At 45.6% G+C, this 23,325-nt stretch overlaps 1 protein-coding gene and 1 long non-coding RNA gene across 2 annotated transcripts in view; both read right to left on the bottom strand.

Moving 5' to 3' along the window:
• Positions 1-1,417: 1,417 nt before the first annotated feature.
• The window catches only part of LOC307209823 (zinc finger protein RFP-like), a 29,603-nt gene continuing 7,695 nt past the window's right edge, over positions 1,418-23,325 (bottom strand). The window contains exons 5-14 of the mRNA XM_079965186.1: positions 18,780-18,974; positions 18,506-18,692; positions 11,269-11,726; positions 9,708-9,803; positions 8,969-9,199; positions 7,821-7,843; positions 6,246-6,361; positions 4,567-4,593; positions 4,389-4,415; positions 1,418-3,250 (exon numbers count right to left, since the gene is read on the bottom strand). Of these exons, the coding sequence (XP_079821312.1) occupies positions 2,721-3,250; positions 4,389-4,415; positions 4,567-4,593; positions 6,246-6,361; positions 7,821-7,843; positions 8,969-9,199; positions 9,708-9,803; positions 11,269-11,726; positions 18,506-18,692; positions 18,780-18,974 (1,890 nt within the window). The 3' untranslated portion in view covers positions 1,418-2,720. The remainder of the gene's footprint in view (positions 3,251-4,388; positions 4,416-4,566; positions 4,594-6,245; positions 6,362-7,820; positions 7,844-8,968; positions 9,200-9,707; positions 9,804-11,268; positions 11,727-18,505; positions 18,693-18,779; positions 18,975-23,325) is intronic.
• On the bottom strand, positions 18,977-22,006 carry LOC307209296. The gene is made up of 3 exons (XR_013835522.1): positions 21,867-22,006; positions 19,975-20,001; positions 18,977-19,012 (listed from the first exon to the last, which is right to left on the bottom strand). It is a non-coding gene; the product is annotated as an uncharacterized lncRNA (long non-coding RNA).

Below are 23,325 nucleotides of genomic sequence, written 5' to 3'. Positions count from 1 at the left end.
TGAATAAAGACCAAGCCTACTGGCTGCTGTTTTGCTCTGGTATTCCTGGCTGGGGTCCTTGTTTTTTTTGTCCAAGGGAGCCCTCAGATTTCTCCGTTAACAGTTAGGAGGGGGGGGGTGTTACTGGCTTCTCATATCCCCCCCCAAATCCTTTCTCCACCCCCATGCAAAGGAAGCATTCTCTTATGTATTAACATCTGGGTGCTGCCCCATAAAAGAACAAGAACAATTGCTTTGCTGTGGTGTTGGTGCACAGCAAATTTGTTCACTTCCTCTATACTTGTCAGTCTTTCCCTCTGTAGGATTTTTGTTTTGTGTTTATAATGTGACTCCTTGAAAAAACACATAAACGTAATAGGCTGTATAATAACAATTGTAAAGTTATTTACTGGAAACTACTTCTCAAAATAACAATTGTAAAGTTATTTACTAGAAACTACTTCTCAAAATGGGACGCGGGTGGTGCTGTGGGTTAAACCACAGAGCCTACGACTTGCCAATCAGAAGGTCAGCAGTTCGAATCCCTGCAACGGGGTGAGCTCCCGTTGCTCGGTCCCTGCTCCTGCCAACCTAGCAGTTCAAAAGCACATCAAAGTGCAAGTAGATAAATAGGTACCGCTCCGGCGGGAAGGTAAACGGTGTTTCCGTGCACTGCTCTGGTTCACCAGAAGCGGCTTAGTTATGCTGGCCACATGACCCAGAAGCTGTGCGCCAGCTCCCTTGCCCAATAAAGCGAGATGAGCGCCGCAACCCCAGAGTCAACCACGACTGGACCTAATGGTCAGGGGTACCTTTACCTTTACCTTACTTCTCAAAATTAGATACAGCTTCTCATAATGTCAAAATCAACATCGTGACACAACATATTAAAATATAGCTTATTGAGTTAACCACCAAGTCCAGTATGTACAAAGTGCGATTTTTATTTTCAGTCCCATAGTACATTCATTTCCAATTTCTTCATCTTCTCTTGTATTTTTCTGTCTGGCATATTCCTTAGAAGAGTACCATGAAATAGTCTTGTAAGCGTTTAATGAAGATGATAAGGTTGCTAGACATAAGAAACTGGCACTGGTAAATGCTGGCATAGGACTGACAAAATAGGAATCGCATTTGTACACACTGGAATTGGTGGTTAACTGAACAAGCTATATTTTAATATGTTATGTCATGATATTGATCTTGACATTATGAGAAGCTGTATCTAATTTGGAGAAGTAGTTCTAGTAAATAACTTTACAATTGTTGTTATACAGCCTATTACGTTTACGTGTTTTTCAAGTGGGTTTGCGTAATATAGGCATTCTGGTTGTTTTGATTTATAATGAGATCCCATGGCACTTGGTTTCAATACACAGACCTGAGATCTCCTCGTCTTCTGAAGCACATAAGCACTGAGAAATAGGACAAGTTTGGATGATTTTAGAAAGATTTATTGTAACATAATTTAACGAGGAGATAAAGTGCAAGAGGAAAAATAACGGAAGGCAAACACATACAAAAAACTATTGCAAGTCTAGGTCCAGGTCTTCCTTGCCGTCACTTCTCCCTCAGTCTACCTCACCTCCTGCCGATTCGCTCCCCAGGCTGCCAACTGTCCTTCAGAGATAGCCTTTCATCCTGTCCTTCAATCTCTTTTTCCAAACAAGAACCGTGACGTTATCCTGTACCATAAATACACATCTATCTGGCCTTGCTCTGCTGTCCTTTCAGATATTATCTATCATCTGAAAGCAGTTTCTGTATGTGAAACCTTCGCCAAGCATTTTGCATGTCCCCCGATAAACTTCTGCTTTTAGCTGTAATATGGTGTGTCTTATGATTACATGTATTGAACCCTTTTGTCAGCTATTTATGAATATGAATATTGCATAACCCAAATGCACCCCGCATAACATGTGACAGTTACCTAAAAATGCTAAATGTACCACTTAACAGTTTGACAATTAAAGTATTGTGTTTTTTAAGACCCACATCTTTGGCTAAATTTATATTACTCTGTTCCGTTCCACAGAACGGTTTTACCTGAATTATTTATTTTTTGATAGCTGCAATGGCTTTGCCTTTTATAGCTGTATATTACATTGCCATAACCCGCCCTGAGACCCTGTGGTGAAGGACAGGTAAGAAATCTTATACAAGAAAATGGAATAAAAATAATTTAAAGATGGCAGTGTTGCTGTGAAGCTTCCTGTAGTCATCCTTTTTATCTTGCAGTGTCATAAAATCAGAGGAGGGGTGGGAAGAGAGGGAATGAATAGGCACATTACACGTGAGGCATGTTGCTGGAATTATTCCAAGGGGGGCCTAGATATTCACTCCTATGCAGGGGAAAAGTGCTGGAAATAAGCAGCAATCAGTGAAAAAAACTCAAAACAGTCAAGGTCAGAAGCTTCCTTTCCCTGCAATGTTTTGAAATAATCATGCCCTCAGCCCCAACGCTGCAGGTTGCGTTCTTTTCATGTTGTGAAGGGGCCTCCAGAACTGATCCCGTTCGCAACCAGAGGTACCACTGTATTTGGAGCTATTTCCTATTTTGTTTAGAATGATCATTTCAAAGAATGGTAACGAAAGGGCCCATCGAACCCAGACTGTTTTTATTTGCTGCCTTTTCTTGTCTGCAGATGGAAGAATCTTACCACCTAGAACGGAGAGGTTTCGGAGAGGATTTGCTCCTCTCAGGGCGGTGGCCCCGTAGAGTTTGCGTTTTACGGCGGCCTTCAGCATTTCAGGCTGACGTCGCAGCACACCTGCAGAAAGGGCCGGATTTTCTCCCCAAAGAACGATCTCGGAGGGAAAGCGAAGATGAATTCCTCTGTGTCGGCGTCGGAAAACTCCACGCAGCCGGCCTCACAATCCAGGGCCACGCGGATCTTCCTGGGCTCTCTCCTCAAGGTCAGGTCAGTTGGATGAGGGGAAGTAAAAGCCAAGAAGTGGCAAGGGGAGGGGGAGTAGCAGGGAGGCTTCCCCATGGCCCAGATCCCCTGGTGGGGGCTGATGTCGACGCCCCCCTTCCTCCTGACCGACTCCGTGGCCACCCCCACGGCCCACGTCGCCTTGCCCCACACCTCCACCTCCCACCAGTGCTTTCCGGAAGTGAATCTGTCGCAGCCCAGCACATAGGGCATGGTGTCAAATCTCTCGGGGTTGAAAGGCAGATCTTGCTCCCTCTGAACTCTCCGCACGCCCTTCAGGTCCTGGGACAGAATGAGGAAGGGGTGGGCCGTGTCCGGATCCAGAGTCACGTTCGCTGTGGGAAAGAGAGGGGCGGAGAATGAAATTGGAGGAGGGATGATGTCGGCAAAAGGATTGGGGTAAGGTGCTGAAGCGAGGGGCAGGGGCGAGGGACCTTCTGCTCTTGTTGCTAGCCCCTCTGAGCCTGGCTTTGGCTGGGGAGGGCGGGATATAAATAAAATTTTATTTTATTATTAGAGTGGTACCTCGGGTTCCATACGCTTCAGGTTCCATATGCTTCAGGTTACAGACTCCGCTAACCCAGAAATAGTACCTCGGGTTAAGAACTTTGCTTCAGGATGAGAACGGAAATCATGTGGCGGCAGCGGGAGGCCCCATTAGCTAAAGTGGTGCTTCAGGTTAAGAACAGTTTCAGGTTAAGAACAGACCTCCGGAACGAATTAAGTTCTTAACCCGAGGTACCACTGTATTATTATTGCCATCCGATTAAGCAACTGAGCAAGGGTCAGCCGCTAAATCTCCAACTTTCTCCTGGGCATGGTCGGCCAATTGGTGCCAAAGAAGGACAGAACTTTTTTTATGTATGCAACAACAGCAGCAAGAATACTTATCGCGAAGTATTGGAAGACACAAGATCTACCCACCCGGGAAGAATGGCAGATGAAGGTGATGGAATATATGGAATTGGCGGAAATGACTGGCAGAATCCGAGACCAGGGAGAAGAGTCGGTAGAAGAAGATTGGAAGAAATTTAAAGACTATTTACAGAAATATTGTAAAATCAATGAATGTTAGAATGATGTCAGAATGAAGTCAAGTGGTTCTTAGCAGTAACGCTAGAAAGGAGTAGGTGAAAATGGATTTTTAATAGGCGAGAAAGTAAAGTTATAACATATTAAGATAAGGGATTAAGATAAAAATGAAGAGGGAAAGGATTTGCTGAGTCAACCAATTGAACTGGAATACAAAAAAGGGAGGTGTGGGGAGGTCAGCGAAACAAGTAAATGAAAGATAAGTTATGGAATGATGGACTTATTTTTAATTGTGTTTATTTTTTTTGTATTTTTCTTTTTACCTTTTTTTTCTTACCTTTGTAACCTTTTTTGAAATTTCAATAAATATGATTAAAAATAAATAAATAAATAAATCTCCAACTTCCCACCCAGCGTTTCCCATTCCATTGAGTTATTTACCTTTCTGCAAGGTCTGCTTCAAATAATCTGTTATGGGAAGGAAAGGGTGAAAAGTTTAAAAGCTGATTCTCGGTCAACAGAGAGACACCCCCCCCCCTTCCCGAAATGTCCTGTTCGTTGTGCATTCATGACGTGCACAACTGGGCACCAACATTTCCTTTTATTCCTAGAAAATTACCTGGTTTCAGAACTTGCTCCAGAGATTCTGTAACGAAGAAGAAAAGGTGGACAAAGTTATTCAGACCATCATACGTTGAGCGGCGGTTTGTTTTGTGAATAATAATCATAATAAGCATTCAATCTCAGGACCCTTGTGGGCAGGAAACTCCGCATTTCAATCAGCACAAGCCACCACTAGGTGATGGAGCAGTGGCAATGGTTCTTTAAATGCCCTTTCTTCATTATTATTATTATTATTGATTTTTACATATAATTCCCAAACACCATATAACACATTTTCTTATCTTATACAATGTTTTAGACTTCCACCAACCACATCTGAAGATTTTTCAGTCTTTATCACTTAATCTACATTTCATTAATTTCACTATTACTTTTAATAATCCTCAGCTAATAATTCTCTTCATAATCTTCTCTGCAATATTTTGCATAGTCCTCCTTACAAAACTTCTTCCAGTCCTACTAGCGTAATCTGTTTATTACAATTGCTTTTCAAATATTTACTCCAGTCCTCTGAGAATCTCTGATCCCGCAGGCTTCGAATCCTTCCTGTCATCTTATTCAATTCTTTGGATGCCCTTTCAGACACTTCCAGGAAGCTCCAGGGAAGACAGGCCCCCACCTAAAAGGATTTGCCTTTCCTTGTGACCTGCCTGGAATGGGAGCTGACAGATAGCTGCATCCATGGCTAGAAGCGTTTGCCGCAGACTGCACGGCACGGCTCACTCGCTTTCCCAGTGCCGAGCGTCACTGGTGGTTACTGAAAGGGAAAGGCGTGTGGAGGCCAGCGCAGTGAAGGTAAGGCAGCAGGGCCATCAGATTGGTGCCGCTGCTGCTGTTGCCCCAACTGCACCGTGCTGAGCTCCCATGCCCTCTCAGGAAACAGCTCCATTTGGTGCGCAGGCTGAGACCCTACCTGCCCACAGACTGTCTCGCCAGAGTGGTGCATGCTCTAGTTATCTCCCGCTTGGACTACTGCAACATGCTCTACGTGGGGCTACCTTTGAAGGTGACCTGGAAACTGCAATTAATCCAGAATGCAGCAGCCAGACTGGTGACTGGGAGCGGCCGCCGAGACCACATAACACTGGTCCTGAAAGACCTACATTGGCTCCCAGTACGTTTCCGAGCACAATTCAAAGTGTTGGTGCTGACCTTTAAAGCCCTAAACGGCCTCGGCCCAGTATACCTGAAGGAGCGTCTCCACCCCCATCGTTCTGCCTAGACATTGAGGTCCAGCTCCGAGGGCCTTCTGGCGGTTCCCTCACTGCGAGAAGTGAGGTTACAGGGAACCAGGCAGAGGGCCTTCTTGGTAGTGGCACCCGCCCTGTGGAACGCCCTCCCACCAGATGTCAAAGAGAAAAATAACTACCAGACTTTCAGAAGACATCTGAGGGCAGCCCTGTTTAGGGAAGCTTTTATTGTTTGATGTTTTATCACTTTATTATTAGTATTAGTATTATTAAATTTATTAATAATAACATTCTGTTGGGAGCTGCCCAGAGCGGCTGGGGAAACCCAGAGAGATGGGCGGGGTATAAATATATTATAATTATAATTATAATAATTATAATTATTATAATTATTGCAGCTCTTGGCAGTGGGAAGACAGCTGAACAGTAGTTTGCCTGCCTAACCCTGTGCCAGCTACTGTCCCTTCACGTCCTCCTTCAGTACCTTTATAGTTCTCCATAGATTTCTCCAAAGCAGCATTTTTTTGTGAGAAAACTCTGAGCTTCTCTTCCAGCTTGGGAGAAAGGACCACCGCATGCCCTCCCAAATTCTTCTCGTACCTAGAAGGGAATACAGTCGTGTTTATGGAGCAGTAGTAAAACATATTAGCTCCCCTTTGGGGAATTATAGGGGCAGAACTACCCAAACCCTACAGAAATTTATTCATGTATGCGACTAGAGCGGCAAGAATGTTATTTGCCCCAAAATGGAAAGAAGTGCCGGCGAAAGAAGAATGGATGCAAAAACTTAGGGAATACATAGAAATGATGAAACTTACTGGAAAAAATAAGAAATCAAGATAAACTTTTTGATAAAAGAATGGAAATGGTTTATTCAATATTTACAAACCAACTGTAAAAAGATAACAACATTGGCGGGATTATGGTAATAACCTTCAGGCTTATAAGTAGATGAATAAATGATTAAGTTAATTTGGAATATGCAAAATTTAAAATAAATAATTTTAAGGAACGGCAAAAAGAGGGGGGAGTCGAGTTTTGAAATGTTAAAATGATTGTAAAATTATTGAAATGTAAAAAATTGAAAATCATAAATAACTTTTTTTAAAAAGTAAGAAAACATTTTTTTCCCCCTGTAAGCATTGAGGTGCTTCCAGATAACCAATTTTCTTAGCATTCATCCTGAGCAGTTTGCATAAACCTTGCATGGAGGTGATGCACAGTCCACTGTCTAGGAAGCATTCATTTTGATTTGTTTGCGTGGAGGTTATTATTCCACATTTCCCAGTGCATTTCTCCATCACTTTCCTTCCTGCAAAAAGGCTGTTGTTGTTTTTTTAAAAAAGGGAGTTTGATGCACCAGAATGGTTTAAGCCAACTTAATTATACAAACCTGTCTCAATGAAATTTCCTTGCTGCTGTTTTTTGGGGGGGATCAGGAAGGCCAAACAAGAGAGATGAGGAGCTCCGGTGCAGATACAAAGCAAGGACTCATCACTCAGTGATGCTTCACGTTAAAAATAGTCTCATGTAGCAGAAGCTGGGGAAGACCTTGATATAAGCAGCTTTCAGCTGGAGTCCACAGCACTTAGGGGACCCCAACTTATGTCCCTAAATCCTCTTGTGATCTTTCCGGGGGGGGGTGTCTAAATTTGCACACACAAATACACTGAAAGCACATGGCGACTCCCCAAAGATTCCTAGAAGCTGTGGTTTATTAAAATCGCTGGAAACTGTAACTCAGTGAGGGGTAAGCCGGATTTTCGGAGGAAGCCATGTGCAGAAATCTGGGTTTTGTTCGTTTGTTTTTAAATGGGATTTAAGCTGTTTGATGGCAAATGAAATAGGAAAAGGAAGGAGAAGGAGCAGGGAGGAAAGGAGGGGAGTAAAAAAAATAAGCGAGATGGAGGAAAATAATATATTTTCTCTTCCAAATAACTCCATGGGAGCTAAACTTCCTGATGCAAAGAGGGGGTTGGACTTGACAACCCTTGCGGTCTCTTCCAACTCTACAATTCTATGTTTCTATGAAATGGGATGGGGAGAAAGAGCCACGTACCTGCTTAAGGAACTTCTGGTGTCCTGAAAGAGAACGAGAGGGAGACAGAAATGGGTGCCAGCAGCTTAGGCAGATCACACACAGGGCTACTACTTGTTCAAATGGGGATTCCTCTGCCCCCTTCCTTGTCTGTGGAAAACAAATTGCAATTACCTCTCTCGCCCTGACCTAGCCACTGTGATTCACGTAACGGTCGCCTCCAGACTTGATTATTGTAACTCGCTCTACGCGGGGCTGCCCTTGAGACTGACCCAGAAACTCCAGCGGGTGCAGAATGCCGCAGCAAGACTCCTTACGGGGTCCTCGCTATGAGATCACATTCACCTGGTGCTATACCAGCTGCACTGGCTCCCGGTTCAGTACAGGATCAGGTTTAAGGTGCTGGTTTTAACCTTTAAAGCCTGATACAGCCTAGGACCCTCGTACCTACGGGACCACCTCTCCTGGTATGTTCCATGGAGGAGCTTACGGTCTTCAAACAAAAACATCCTGGAGGTCCCGGGCCACAGGGAGGTTAGGCTGGCCTCAACCAGAGCCAGGGCTTTTTTGGCCGTGGCTCCGATCTGGTGGAACGCTCTGTCACAAGAGACTAGGGCCCTGCGGGACTTGACATCTTTCCACAGGGCCTGCAAGACAGAGCTGTTCCACCAAGCCTTTGGTCAGGGCACAGCCTGACTCCCTCCTTTGGCAATCCTCACAGAACTCTAGCGCAATGGTTGCCATTAATTTGATTCTGAATTGATTTAAAAAACAAATTGATTTTAGAATGCTGTGTTACTTTTATTGTTGTTAGCCGCTCCAGAACGGATCCCGTTCTCATCCCGAGGTTCCACTGTACTTATTTCACTCATTATAATGCACATCAATCTCTTCTGGGTTTCTGGGGGGTTTTCCTGTTACTATTCTGACTCTCACAGCTACAATAAACCTACCATTAAAGTTATGGACTGGCCATTTCTTTGTCAGAGGGCAAACGGGCAAATTTAGCAGGGGCAGCCCCCATGAGGCAAGGACTTTGCTTATTGGTGAAAGTTATCCAGGACGTGGGTGGAAACAACATGCCCAAAATCAAAGAGACCAGACTTGAGTTGGTGCCTTCTTTCACCCCTTAGGCCTCTTCAGCTCCTCACAGGGTATTTTATACTCACCTGTAACAATTCGCTCGCGGGCTGCAGGTACATCCATTTCATCTCCGCGATCAGCTCGTTGAGCCGGGAAATCTCCTCGGAGAGTTTGGCGAGGTTCTCCTCCTGCTTCCTCTCCATCGCTTTCTCCAGGTCTTCCAGCTGGCCCAGCCAGAGGTGCTGTTTCTCCACAAGGAATTGCTGCATTCGCTCAAAGGAAGACCGGGCTTTCTTCTTCTCCATCTCAAATAACATCTGGGCAGGGGGGGAGAATGCAAAGAAATTGGGTGCGGGGGCAGAGGTGCATTGATGAGGTTCTTTGGCATGGTTGTTCACAAAACTTGCGGGTACAGAAAAGGGGCCACTTTTGCCCCTTTGCTGCATCACATTCTTCATTAAATTATCTTTCTATTGGTACATAGTTTTATGGTATTACTCCCCCCAAAAATGGTATTATGAGGCATCAAACCTCGGAAATACACTTTCCCCAAAAGGTTTCCACAATTTTGGCCACTAGTGTATGCTTTATGCTTCTAAAGTAACAAAGTGGCTTGTGATCTGTAAAAGGTCCTTTTAAAAACATAAATATTGTTTATTTTTTAACCACTATATTAAATTGTGCCTCCATTCCCCAGGTGAGGGGGGAACATTCCCCACCCATGGCTTCAAAATTCCCAGAAATGTTAAATTTCCAGAAGGCCATGGGGATTCCACCTGACAACACACAGTCCCATAACATCACCCATAAGAAACACAAACCTACCAGACCCTCCTGCCTCCCCATCTCTTCAGCAAATTTCAGGTTCACCAGCTTTTCTCTCTCCTTTTTCAGATATGTCAGGTGGGACTTGATTTTCCTCTGCAGAATCAGGAAAGCATTTTTTTCTCTGTCAGGAGTTCAATTCATGTCAGATCGCACACACTGACTCACTGGTGGTTTATTTCCAATGCATCTATTTTTAGTTTCCTTCCATTATGCCATCATCATCACCAAAGTATTTATCCCCTTCTAAAGCACTGCATCGAGGCGATTGACACAGAAGATAATTAAAAACAGAGACACCAAAGCAACAAATATGTGTTAAAGCAAGACTTGCGTGTCTCCACTCAGAAGTAGGCCCCAGTGAGTTCAGTGGGACTTACTCCAAAGTCAGTATGTACAGAACAGCAGATTGAAAGACACCTCTCAGTTATGCTCTTGACAAAAAATGGTATTTATATAACTGCAGTGAGAAGCCACTGCTTCTGTGGAAGGAGGGATGGGGAGAAAGCCAGGAAACTGGGAGAGCGGGGTTCGAATCCATGCTGAGCCATGAAGTTTGCTTGGTGACCTGAATGTGTTTTGCTCTGTAAAACTCTATTGTAAACTGCTTTGAGATCCCCGCCCCGCCCCCCGAAATATAAAGTGGCAAAATATATGAAGAATAATACTGCCTAGAAAAGAAAGTTGGTATAGAAATCAGTAAGTGGTGCGTACAGTGGTACCTCTGTTCTTAACCTGAAACTGTTCTTAACCCGAAGCACCACTTTAGCTAATGGGGCCTCCCGCTGCCGCCACACAATTTCTGTTCTCATCTTGAAGCAAAGTTCTTAATCTGAGGTACTATTTCTGGGTTAGCGGAGTCTGTAACCTGAAGCGTATGTAACCCGAGGTACAGTGCTCCGGTGGCGCAGCAGCAGCAGGAGGCCCCATTAGCTAAAGTGGTGCTTCAGGTTAAGAACAGTTTCAGGTTAAGTACGGACCTCCAGAACGAATTAAGTACTTAACCCAAGGTACCACTGTATATGAAACAGTAAGAGCTGTTCAACAGTGAGATGGTGTCCCTCAGGAGGTTGTGAATTCTCCTTCCTTCGAAGTTTTTAAGCCGAGTTTGGATGCATTAGCTGAGCAGGGGGTTGGGCTAGATCAGGGGTCAGCAAACTTTTTCAGCAGGGGGCCAGTCCACTGTCCCTCAGACCTTGTGGGGGGCCGGACTATATTTTTTGGGGGGGAAAGAACGCATTCCTATTCCCCACAAATATCCCAGAGATGCATTTTAAATAGAAGCACACATTCTACTCATGTAAAAACACGCTGGTTCCCGGACCATCTGCGGGCCGGATTGAGAAGGCGACTGGGCCAGATCCGGGCCCCGGGCCTTAGTTTGCCTACCTATGGACTAAATGACCCTAGAATAGGAAATCACAGAATTGCAGCGTTGGGGGGGACCCCAAAGGTCATCGAGGCCCACCCCCTGCGATGCAGGAACGCCATGCAGGAGTTGCATTGCAGGAATGCAACAAACAAACAAACAAGCAAATCTCTTTCCCTTGAAGTTTCCAACCTTATACTGCAGGGAAGCCTCTTCTGCGGGAGAGGAGTCGTGGGGGGCAGGATCCCCCTTGGATGGGTCGCACTCCGCCCCCAAGAGCAGGGCTGGGTCGTCCTTGCAGGAGGCCGGGCTGGCTTCTCCCGAGTCCTCTCCCGCGTCCGCCTTGAGCTGCCTGACCAGCTGCACCAGGTTGGCCAGCTGCAAGTTGGGCCGGAGGATCCTCTGCTGAGTGGCTTCCCTGCACTGAGGGCAGCAGGGGCCCGCGCCGGATTCTGCCCAGTACTGGACGAGGCAGGCTCGGCAGAAGCTGTGGCCGCAGTCGATGGTCGCCGGGCTCGCGAAGTAATCCAGGCAGATGGAGCAAGTCGCTTCCTCGCGGAGCCCTTGCAAGGGATCTCCGGACGCCATGGCTGCTGCTGCTGCTGCTGCTGCTGCTGCTGCCGCCTCCTCCTTCCTTCCAGCCTTTGAACAATTTTAGGACTTTGGGGAAAGGGTGTTTCCTTTCCTGGAAATGCCTCCGGGCAGGGGCGGATCCAGCTGAGCTCAGCTGCAAGAGCTGGAATATGGGGAGAGAACTGGATGCATGTGAAAGTTATTAGTCCAGTCCCCAAGTATTTTGCAAGCGAAGAAGTGACTCAGAAACTTGTCGCCGATTTTTTTATTTTATTTATTTTAAATCGTCTTTATTGATTTAAAATACCATCTTACAAATATATTACAAATGATTACAACAGAGCTAAACATGGAAGTGCAAAAGAAAAAAGATAAAGAAAATAATAATAATAATAATAATATTAATAATAATAAATTAACAGTAAGTAAAGAATATCAGTTATAACATATCTTATCCAATAAAATTTTCTGTAAGAAACTTCCAGTCATCCTCATTGTACTTTTTCTGTTGTCTTAATTCTATCGCACAGTTTGTGATGTAGCTTTTTCTACATATTTCTCTGAAATATTTATTCCATTTGTTTATCATACACAAGTATAATACATTTCTGCAAGGATAATATCAATACAATTGTCGCCAATTTAATAATCCAATTTTACAAAATGGCGCGTCTAGTTGCCCGCTCCCCCTCCCCCCTCACTTTATCTTGGAAAGTGACCTTCTCCCATGCATGCACATCCCAGCAGATTTCCTGTAGCCCAAGTGCATTGCGGCGGGTTGGGCTAGATGACCCTCAGGTCCCTTCCAGCTCTACAGTTCTATGAGTCTTGGATCCCAAGTGGCAAGTTCCATCTCTGCCTTTGTCTGCCTATGAATCGGTCAGCTGAGCGGCATCATTCATGGCAGCTTCCTTCTCCTTTTCTCTCCTCCATCCAGGCGATTTTGGTCCATCCATTTCCCTGTGTTAAACCTGAAGTTCCATGCCTAATATAAAAAGGTTTTCATGTGCAGCTTGTGGGGTGGGGGTGGTTTGAATGTCATCTTTGGTGTGTCCCCCCCCCCCAAACAAAGCCTGGGGTTTTTAGGTGTCTTTTGGGACACAACCTTGATGGCAGAAAGTGAAGAGGAATTAAAGAACCTTTTAATGAGGATGAAAGAGGAGAGCGCAAAACATGGTCTGAAGCTCAACATCAAAAAAACTAAGATCATGGCCACTGCAAATAGAAGGGGAAGAAATGGAGGCAGTGAGAGATTTTACTTTCTTGGGCTCCATGATCACTGCAGATGGTGACAGCAGTCCCGAAATTAAGAGACGCCTGCTCCTTGGGAGAAAAGCAATGACAAACCTAGACAGCATCTTGAAAAGAAGAAACATCACCTTGCCAACAAAGGTCCGTATAGGTAAAGCTATGGTTTTCCCAGTAGTGATGTATGGAAGTGAGAGCTGGACAATAAAGAAGGCTGATTGCCAAAAAATTGATGCTTTTGAATTATGGTACTGGAGGAGACTCTTGAGAGTCCCATGGACTGCAAGAAGATCAAACCTATCCATTCTTAAGGAAATCAGCGCTGAGTGCTCACTGAAAGGACAGATCCTGAAGCTGAGGCTCCAATACTTTGGCCACCTCATGAGAAGAGAAAAGACCCTGATGTTGGGAAAGATGGAGGGCACAAGGAGAAGAGGACGACAGAGGACGAGATGGTTGGACAGTGTTCTTAAAGTTACGAACATGAGTTTGACCGAACTGTGGGAGGCGGTGGAAGACAGGAGTGCCTGGTGTGCTCTGGTCCATGGGGTCACGAAGAGGCGGACACGACTAAACAACTGTTTTATGTCTCTCTCTCCCACCCCCCACTCCCCCCAGCTCTGAGGGCAGAAGTGAAGCCTGCTGCGGAAATCAGCCTTAAAACAACAGAACACATGGATGGGTGTGTTAATCTGGCTGGCTCAAAATCACTTCCTTTATAGGTAGATTAGCAAGCATGTGTTTAAAAAATGCATCTCGTCTGCTTTGGCTCAAAGTCGTTCTCTCAAGGGAGAGACAACGCTGACTGAGGAAGCCATGTGAGGCCATGGGCGTACCCCAAGGGCACGACGGGGTGAGCTCCCGTTGCTCGGTTCCTGCTCCTACCAACCTAGCAGTTCGAAAGCACACCAAAAAGTGCAAGTAGATAAATAGGTACCGCTCCGGCGAGAAGGTAAACGGCGTTTCCGTGCGCTGCTCTGGTTTGCCAGAAGTGGCTTAGTCATGCTGGCCACATGACCCGGAAGCTGTACGCCGGCTCCCTCGGCCAATAAAGCGAGATGAGCGCCAACAACCCCAGAGTCGGCCACGACTGGACCTAATGGTCAGGGGTCCCTTTACCTTTACCTAACCATTTGGCGGTGCTACTGCATGTATTTCATGCAGGCGCAGTTTTGCTCTGAAGGCCTGAGCTGCTGCTTTAGCGGCCCGTTCTCTGTTTTATTATAAACCAGTATTTCAAAACCTCAGTTCTTGACTTCCACTCCTATTGTAATAAATCTCCCTCTGCACACTTTGCCCTAGTAGAGGCATGTTCTGTACACATAACTTGGCTGGAGAACGGCGTCACAAAATCTGGAGAAATGCCCGTTTCCAAGCATGGTTACTTACGTTTTTTATCAGAAAGTGTGAATTATGTAGCCCTGCCTTTAAAAGCAAATGGAATTCAATTTCTATCTCCCCCCCACCCCCCGCAGCATGAGTTTCCTAGTACAACTCCCTGATTTGTGAGTGATCTTGAGAAACCAGCACTGGATTCTTTTAAGAGGCAGAATGAGGTGGCAGGGAGAGGGGAGGAAAAAACCACCCTTATGTAAATAAATAAACTTTCTCCCCCATCAGAGCGCAATCCTGAAAAGAGGATATTCATACAGGTGGCCCTTGTCTCCATACCAAGAAAGTGCAGAAGACAACAAATCAGAAGACAAACTTTATTTTCCCCATGGCTGTCAAACAGCAAGCAAATAACGTTCAGGATTTCACACATCAGCAGAAGTAGCAAGCATCTTCACAAAAGGGAAGGTCTCCGTGTGTTTCTGAATTGAAGATTTCTTTAAAGATGAACATGGAAATAGCTTTCAAATGTCTCCACATATATTGCATCATTGTATCTGTGCTAATCTTGGGAAGTGTGAACTAGGAACAGGACCGGATTTAGGTTTGATGAGGCCCTAAGCTACTGAAGGTAATGTGGCCCTTTCTATGTCCACATGTCCTTTGTCAACAACAAATTGTTGCTGTTTTTTGTGTTGAATATATGCTATATGGTAATTTATGAACCTAACAGGTATCTAAAGCTATCTGCACATAACAAAATATGTACATCATAGGAACCTACACAACACAAAACACTGTGGCTATATGTAGGTTCCATTTTATTTGTTTTTTTATCTTATATTTTGGAAATGTACCATATTTTTCACCCTATAGGACGCACTGGCCCATAAGACGCACCTAGTTTGTTTTTTTTTGGGGGGGGGGAAATAAAGAAAAAAAAATTTATTTCCCCCCCCCCAGGCGCCGGGCTGGGGCAGGGGAAGCCCAGCTTCCCCTGACCCCAGCCCCCAGAACAGGCTGCTATCCGCAAGCCTTCCCCCACCAGCCCCGACAAGCTCTGGGAGTATACCCCACCTCCCGCAGAAGCCGCCGCTCTTTAAAGGGGCTGCGGCTTCTATTGGCTCTTCTAGCTTGGGGACAGCTGTGCGCAAAGCCTCTCCAGGGCAGCGGGGTGCCTTCGCTCCGCTGTCCTGCAGAAGCTAACAAAGCTCTTCCCAAGCCAGAATTCCCCCACCTCCGGCAAAAGCCTGCAGAAGCCGCACACTCTTTAAAGGGGCTGCACTGCTTCTATTGGCTTTTCTAGGAGATGGGGGAATTCCCCCACCTCCCTGAAAAGCCCACAGGCTGCCATCCGCAAGCTCTCGGAGCGCGAGGGTAGTCGCACCGGGCTCCCAAGGCTTGCGGATAGCTTCCTGAAGCCTGCATTCGCCCCATAGGACGCACACACAGTTCCCCTTCATTTTTGGAGGGGGAAAAGTGCATCCTATAGGGCAAAAAATACGGTAAATCCAGATTTTCACCTTTAAATTTTTTGGGGGCCCCCAAGAGAGTGGGGCCCTAAGCTATAGCTTGTTTAGCTCATATGTAAGTCCAGCATTGACTAGGAAATGTGAACGCAAACCAGATCAAACTCACAAAACACCAGACCTAGAAAGCTACAGGCCCCAAAACATACACTTCATTTTCACGCTGCCTGTGTGAAAGGTCTCCCATGAGTAGAAAGGGCAAGTGGGGATTGCGTCACAAGATCCCTGGACATCTGAAAAAGGGATGTCAGCATGAGAGCATCTATTCACCCATAGGCACTCTGTGCAAATAGGACCAACCCCAATTGCACAGTGGTTCCTATTACTCGGAATGCCTTTCCACCTGTAAGCAGCCTGCAGCTGTACTTTTGCAGCTATTAAGAGAGGGCAGTCGTTCAGTGCTGGGTCTAGGCCTAATGTGTGAAGGGAGCAACAGATTCCTTCCTACAGATCATAACCAGTGCAAGAAAACTCAAACTGTGCTAGAGAGTTCTTTTCGCTTTAACATAATCCTGTCTTATTCCCTCAAAAACTTTTTTAAAAAGAAGCCAGATAAGGGTGGCTTTCCTCTGCTTAGGGTCAAAAGATTGAGATGAAGTAGTGACAATGCCAGGGACGCAGGTGGCGCTGTGGGTTAAAGCCTCAGCGCCTAGGACTTGCCGATCGAAAGGTCGGCGGTTCGAATCCCTGCGGCGGGGTGCGCTCCAGCTGCTCGGTCCCAGCGCCTGCCAACCTAGCAGTTCGAAAGCACCTCCGGGTGCAAGTAGATAAATAGGGACCGCTTACCAGCGGGAAGGTAAACGGCGTTTCCGTGTGCGGCTCTGGCTCGCCAGAGCAGCGATGTCACGCTGGCCACGTGACCCGGAAGTGTCTCCGGACAGCGCTGGCCCTTGGCCTCTTAAGTGAGATGGGCGCACAACCCCAGAGTCTGTCAAGACTGGCCCGTACGGGCAGGGGTACCTTTACCTTTACCTTAGTGACAATGCCTAGACCCCTTGATTTTCTTTCCTCTCACCTCCAGCACTGCATCAATGTATTATAGCTTCTTTTTAATATTTTGGGGAACTGCCAATCACCTTTCCTGTAACTTGAATCCACTGGTTTGGGACTGACCCAGAAACTCCACCGGGTGCAGAATGCCGCAGCAAGACTCCTTATGGGGTCCTCGCTGCGGGATCACATTCACCCGGTGCTATGCCAGCTGCACTGTCTCCCAGTGGAGTACAGGATCAGGTTTAAGCTGCTGGTTTTAACCTTTAAAGCCCTATACGGCCTAGGACCCTCGTACCTACGGGACTGCCTCTCCTGGTATGTCCCATGGAGGACCTTACGGTCTTCAAACAAAGACATCTTGGAGGTCCCGGGCCACAGGGATGTTAGGCTGGCCTCAACCAGAGCCAGGGCTTTTTCGTCTGCGGTTCCGATCTGGTGGAATGCTCTGTCACAAGAGACTAGGGCCCTGTGGGATTTGACATCTTTCCGCAGGGCCTGCAAGACAGAGCTGTTCCACCAGGCCTTTGGCCAAGGGACAGTCTGACCCCCTCCTTTGGTAATCCTCACAGAACTCTAGCCCAATGGTTGCCAGTAATTTGATTTGAACTGATTTTATAATGAATTGATTTTAGAATGCTGTATTACTTTACTGTTGTTAGCAGCTCTGAGCCTGGCTTCAGCTGGCGAGGGCGGAATATAAATAAAAAAATTATTATTATTATTAATAATAATTTATTATTATTTAATAATAATAAATTTATTATTATTTAATAATAATAATAAATTTATTATTATTTAATAATAATTTATTTCAAAGCACAGCCACCAAAGGAATCCTTGAACTCTGCAATTTTTTTGTTTGTTTGTTTGCTTTTGCCAATGAAGGGTCCTAAAACCTTGGGAACTGGAAGTCGTGCCTGAAAGCTGTTTAGCCCCTTTGCCTAGCTGTTACACAACGTTATAAGAAAAACTGTTCCCCTTTCCTTTATGTGGTATCCAGGAGCCCATATAGAGTCTTTCTAAGGTTCCCTGGTGGTAGGAGAAAACAGAGGCCAACCAGAGTATATTGAGAAGCAAAGCAGCTAGGAAGTCTGATCTTAGTAAGTCTGATCTTTATTAAACCGTTGCAACAGGGTCCCCTCTCACCACACGCAGGAGGGAGGAGAACCCCAAACAATGGTGTGCAAACCCCTATATAGCCTTTTGAAATTGCCCACCCTGTAGCCCAAAACACCCCCAAAACATCATACATACATCGCAGAAGGAGGCGTCTCCAGCAGAAACCCTGCCTGTCAGGATATCAGTGATAATGGTCACTGATTGCATTACCTGGGCAGCCTGGCCATTGTTTTCTAATGGTTAATGCTTTAGTTCCTGACTCCAGCTCACAGGCTCACCCTATTCATACACAAATACGCCCTTTAAGACAGGATTTGTAAGCAAAAACACAACGGGAAGGCTTTCCCTATCTTCCCCCCTTACTGCAGAGGAATATTTGAGGTCACTGGGAGAGTCAAAATGGCTTCAGGATTGCTCTCCTGTACTATTTCAGACACATGGTTCATATATTTAGATATGTGTGCATTTATGAGTATTTATTCTACTTTTGAGACCTTAAAATTCTTATAACAGCAATCACTGAGAAGGTTGCAGAATGCCGCCTACTTAGGGTGGTGGGTTTTGGTGGGGGGTTTTTCCCTGCTCATCACCCCCCCCCCACAAAAAAATTCAACACTTTAGATTGACTCCCAAACCCAAGAGGAAGAAGGGGCGGATCTTCTCCCCCAAGAATGACCCTGCAAAGAAAGTGAAGAGACATTCGTTGGCGTCGGCATCAAAAAATTCCACCAGACCCCCTTCGTAATCCAGGGACACCCGGATCTTCCTGGGCAGTTGCCTTACGGTCACGGAGACCGGCTCAGGGCTACTCAAAGCCACGAGCTGAAAAGGCGAGGACTCACCAAACTGCTTCTTCAGAGCCCAAACCCCCTCATTTGGATTAAGCCTAAACGGACCCTTCCTCCTGACTGAGTCTTTGGCAACACCCAGAGCCCACATGGCTTGGTCTGTCGTCTCAATCTCCACCTCCCAGGTAGGCCTTCCTGAGGTGAATCCCTCGCAGCCCAGCACAAAGGGCATCCAGTCAAATCTCTCCTGGTTGTCGGGCAGATCCTGCTTCTTTGCTGCCCTTCTCACACTCTTCAGGTCCTCAGAGATGAGGAGCTTTGGGGACGCAGTTTCCGGATCCAGGGTCACACTCACTGCGTGACAGACAGACAGAAAGAGAGACAGAGAGAGGATGGATGATGGTAGACCCCATGCCAGTCTGATCTGCGTTGAATCTAATTTATTTTACATGAAGAATCGTTTTGATTGTTGAAGTTATTTTCTTTTACCTCAAGATGTTTCACAGGTGAATAAACAGGTAAGGTGTTATGTACTGAGTTGAATAGGATTCAGAATGCAGCAGTCTGATTGGTCCTAGAACAATAGGATTCAGAATGCAGCAGTCTGATTGGTCCTAGAACAATAGGATTCAGAACGCAGCATAGGAGCCACCCAATCCAGCTGCAGGTGGAAGTAAATCCGCAACCTGATTGGCCTACAGGAGAATCCCGGAATTAGCCAATCACGTGGGGCCCATTGTGTAAATAATGTATATAAAGCAGACATTCTGGGGGGACTTCCTTTCCTCCTCACCACTATGAGCTGAATAAAGAGCATGAAATCCACTCTCGACTCCTTGTATATTTCATAAGGTTAAGAGCTTGTCTGCTGATTTGAAGTGGCGGCAGAGTTGAGTTCACACCTCACAATCTTAGGCTCTACCCCACTCCTGTCTTCATGAACATGCCAACCCTTCTACAAACCCCTCAGATCAACCCCAACCAGCCCCCAGCCTAGACACTTTCGACTGATTTTCCCAAAAGGTTGGCCCAGTCAGTTGCAAAATGTCATCTGATCATCACATCGTTGAACAAGGGGCTTTTGTCCACGTCCCATGTTGTCCTTCTTATTTGGATGATGTATTTTGTGGTTTTATATTTTGATTTTTTTATTCTGTGTATCAACCTGAGACCTCCGGGTATAGGGTGGTCTATAAATTCAATAAATGTTGTTGTTGTTGTTGTTGATAATGATAACAACAACAACAACAGCAACAACCCAATCCCCTCAAAAGTTTCCATATCAATGTGGGGCACATGCTTTAAAGATAATTTACCTTTGTTCAGGGCTTGGGTCAGAGAATCTGTTAAGAAGAAGAAAGAGTAACAAATTTAAATATCACCACTGGGGAAAAAACACAACCCTCTCAAACCAAGTGGAATTTTGTGGGGATTGCTGGAGGGTTTCCCCTCAGAATAACTATTTATTCAGCAATTGTCCTGTTTTGCTTGCAGAAAGCTTATGCAGTTGTTAAGACTACCTCTAGTTTTTATTGGGAGTGGCAATGAACATCCGTCTTTCATGGCTTTTGGGGTGTATAGAAGCCTTCCCCATTCGTCAGTCATTCATTCTGCAACTACCACAAGTTATAGAATTGTAGAGGTGGAAGGGACCTCGGGGGTCATCTAGTCCAACCCCCTGCAATGCAGAAATCTTTTGCCCAACATGGGACTCAAACGCACAATCCTAAGATTAAGAGTCTCACGCTCTACTGACTGAGCAATGGCAGTTATTTTTAAGTGGGTTTCTTACACCAGAACAACAGAGCACTTGAATCCTCTGCAAAGGCGTCTGTATATTGCAAAGCAATTCCACTGCATACCAGAACTTTATGTTAGCCCATTTACAGCAGATTGCACTACACAAACAAATCAGGATAACAGCTTGCAGTCATTTAACCACCCTCATTTAAAAAAATCTGAACAAAGGCTCAATAAAGATCAGATGCGATCTGACCTCCATGGAAGCTTTGTTCATGAAAATTAGGAGGAATGTTCGATTCATAGGTCACCTGGAGGACTCTTGATGCAAAAACCAAAAATTCTGCTTTGTGATTGACAGTCTAGAGCAGGCACCCCCAAATCCCAAAACTCAGCTCTCCGGCTGTTTTGGGACTACAGTTCCCATCATCCCTGACCACTGGTCCTGTTAGCTAGGGAGCATGGGAGTTGTAGGCCAAAAACATCTGGATGGCTGAGTTTGGGGATGCCTGGTCTAGAGGCACCTAGTGTGGTATAACAACAACAACAACAATTTATACCCTGCCCATCTGGCTGGGTTTCCCCACCCACTCTGGGCGGCTTCCAACAATACAATACAATAAAATAAAATAAAATACAATAACCTATTAAACATTAAAAGCTTCCCTAAAAAGGGCTGTCTTCAGATGTCTTCTAAAAATTTGGTAGTTGTTGTTCTCTTTGACATCTGGTGGGAGGGCGTTCCACAGGGCGGGTGCCACTACTGAGAAGGCCCTCCCTCTGCCTGGTTCCCTGTAACTTGGCCTCTCGCAGTGAGGGAACCACCAGAAGGCCCTCAGCACTGGACCTCAGAGTCCGGGCAGAACGATGGGGGTGGAGATGCTCCTTCAGGTATACTGGGCCAAGGCCATTTAGGGCTTTAAAGGTCAGCACCAACACTTTGAATTGTGCTCAGAAACGTACTGGGAGCCAGTGTAGGTATAATGGTTAGATTGTAGGTCTGGGATCCCCACTCAGCCATGCGGCTCACTGGGCGACCTTGGGCCAGTCGTTCTCTCATAGTCTGGCCTACCTCACAGGAATGTTGTGCGGATGAATCCTGGCCACCTTTGTTCAGTGCTTGCTGAGCTGCTTCAGTCAAGCACTACCCCCTTCAACACTAGCCTTGTTCAGACTGAAGGGGAGTAAAAGATCCGTACTGATAGAGAGAAAAATTTAAGCCATGGAGAAGCAAAGCACAGCAGCAGGCTTTTTTTTTCTTTCTTTTTGATACAGCATCCCTGCGTCTTAAAAGAACCACCAAGAACCAACAATAGGGAAGGGACAGGATAAGGTTTCTTACTTTCCTTGAACCCAGCCTGGAACTGGTGCATACTCTGAGACCTCCATTTCCCTCCTTAAGGTACCCAAATTACCTTGAGAGCTCTCCAAAGCCTTTTCTAAAGCAGAGTTTTTCTGTGACGCAAACCTGAGCGCCTCTTCCATCTTTGGAGAAAGGTCCGTCGTGTGCCCTACTGAGTTCTTCTCATTCCTGGAAGGGAATATGGTCAGGGAATAAGGAAGAGATATATAGATGTAGGGAATAAGGAAGAGATATACATTCGTTCTGGAGGTCTGTTCTTAACCTGAAACTGTTCTTAACCTAAAGCACCACTTTAGCTAACGGGGCCTCCTGCTGCTGCCACGCCGCCGGAGCACGATTTCTATTCTCATCCTGAAGCAAAGTTCTTAACCTGAGGTAATATTTCTGGGTTAGCGGAGTCTGTAACCTGAAGCGTATGTAACCCGAGGTACCACTGTATAGATATATACAGTGCTTCCCCCACTAAAAAAATGTTTAGGGGTACAGTGGTACCTCGGGTTACAGACACTTCAGGTTATGCATTTTCGGGTTGTGCACCACGCTGAACCCAGAAGTACCGGAACGGGTTACTTCCAGGTTTCGGCACTTGTGCACATGCAGAAGCACTAAATTGCGCTTTGCGCATGCACAGAAGCACAGAGTCGTGACCCGCGCGTGTGCAGACGTGGCACTGCGGGTTGTGAACATGTCTCCCACACAGATCATGTTTGCAAACCGAGCTTCCACTGTACTCTCATTTTCCTACTCATATTGAAATTCTGCCTGTCAATGAGGCCAAACTTAGATTCACAAAATTTTTAGGGGCATGCGTCCCCCTGGTACCCCCAGAAAAAAAGCACAGGATATAGATCTATTTATTGAACAGTTGACTGTACGGAGCAGGTTTTCTAACCCTATTCCCCAGATATCTGAGGCAGAAGCTGAAAGAGAAAGGGGAACCCCCCCCCAAGTTCATAAATAGCACTAGCTTTCTCATGCACTCCTATGGGGCTGAGTCTCTACCACCTGAAAAGCAGGGGAAGCAGAAAAAGATGTGATGGAAGAGCCACTGTGGCGTTTGCCCTCCTATGTGTGTGACATCATACTGAGTTCATAGGGAAAGGGTTAACTAATTGTAAAATGACTAACCAATGGGAACCCAGGGGGCAGAGTTAACTGTGTATAAGTTTTAAGCACAGAGGTTTTTAGAGAAATTCCTTCCAGTAGTGTGCATGCACACGAAAGCTCATACCAAGTACTAACTTAGTTGGTCTTTAAGGTGCTACTGGAAGGAATTTTTTTTGTTTTTGTTTTGACTATGGCAGACCAACACGGCTACCTATCTGTAACAGGTTTTTAGAGAGTTAGAGTTATTGAGAAGACAGTCTGGAGTTAGAAGAGACAGAGAAGAGAAGTTTGTGGGTTAAACAGTTGAGATAATCAGTCAGAAGGTATTAGGAAGGTATAGGCCAGTAAAGAAACGAAAGTTAAGATACTGACAGGAATATTATCTGAGAAACCATAAACTTGTTAATGTTTGTAAAATGAACTTGTTTTTTTGGTTCACTTTTAACAACTGACTGGA

Source organism: Podarcis cretensis (assembly GCF_951804945.1).
Source record: "Podarcis cretensis genome assembly, chromosome: 2".
Taxonomy (NCBI): Eukaryota; Metazoa; Chordata; class Lepidosauria; order Squamata; family Lacertidae; genus Podarcis; species Podarcis cretensis.
Note: the sequence above shows the minus strand (reverse complement) of the source record. Positions and strands in the feature narration are given on the sequence as shown.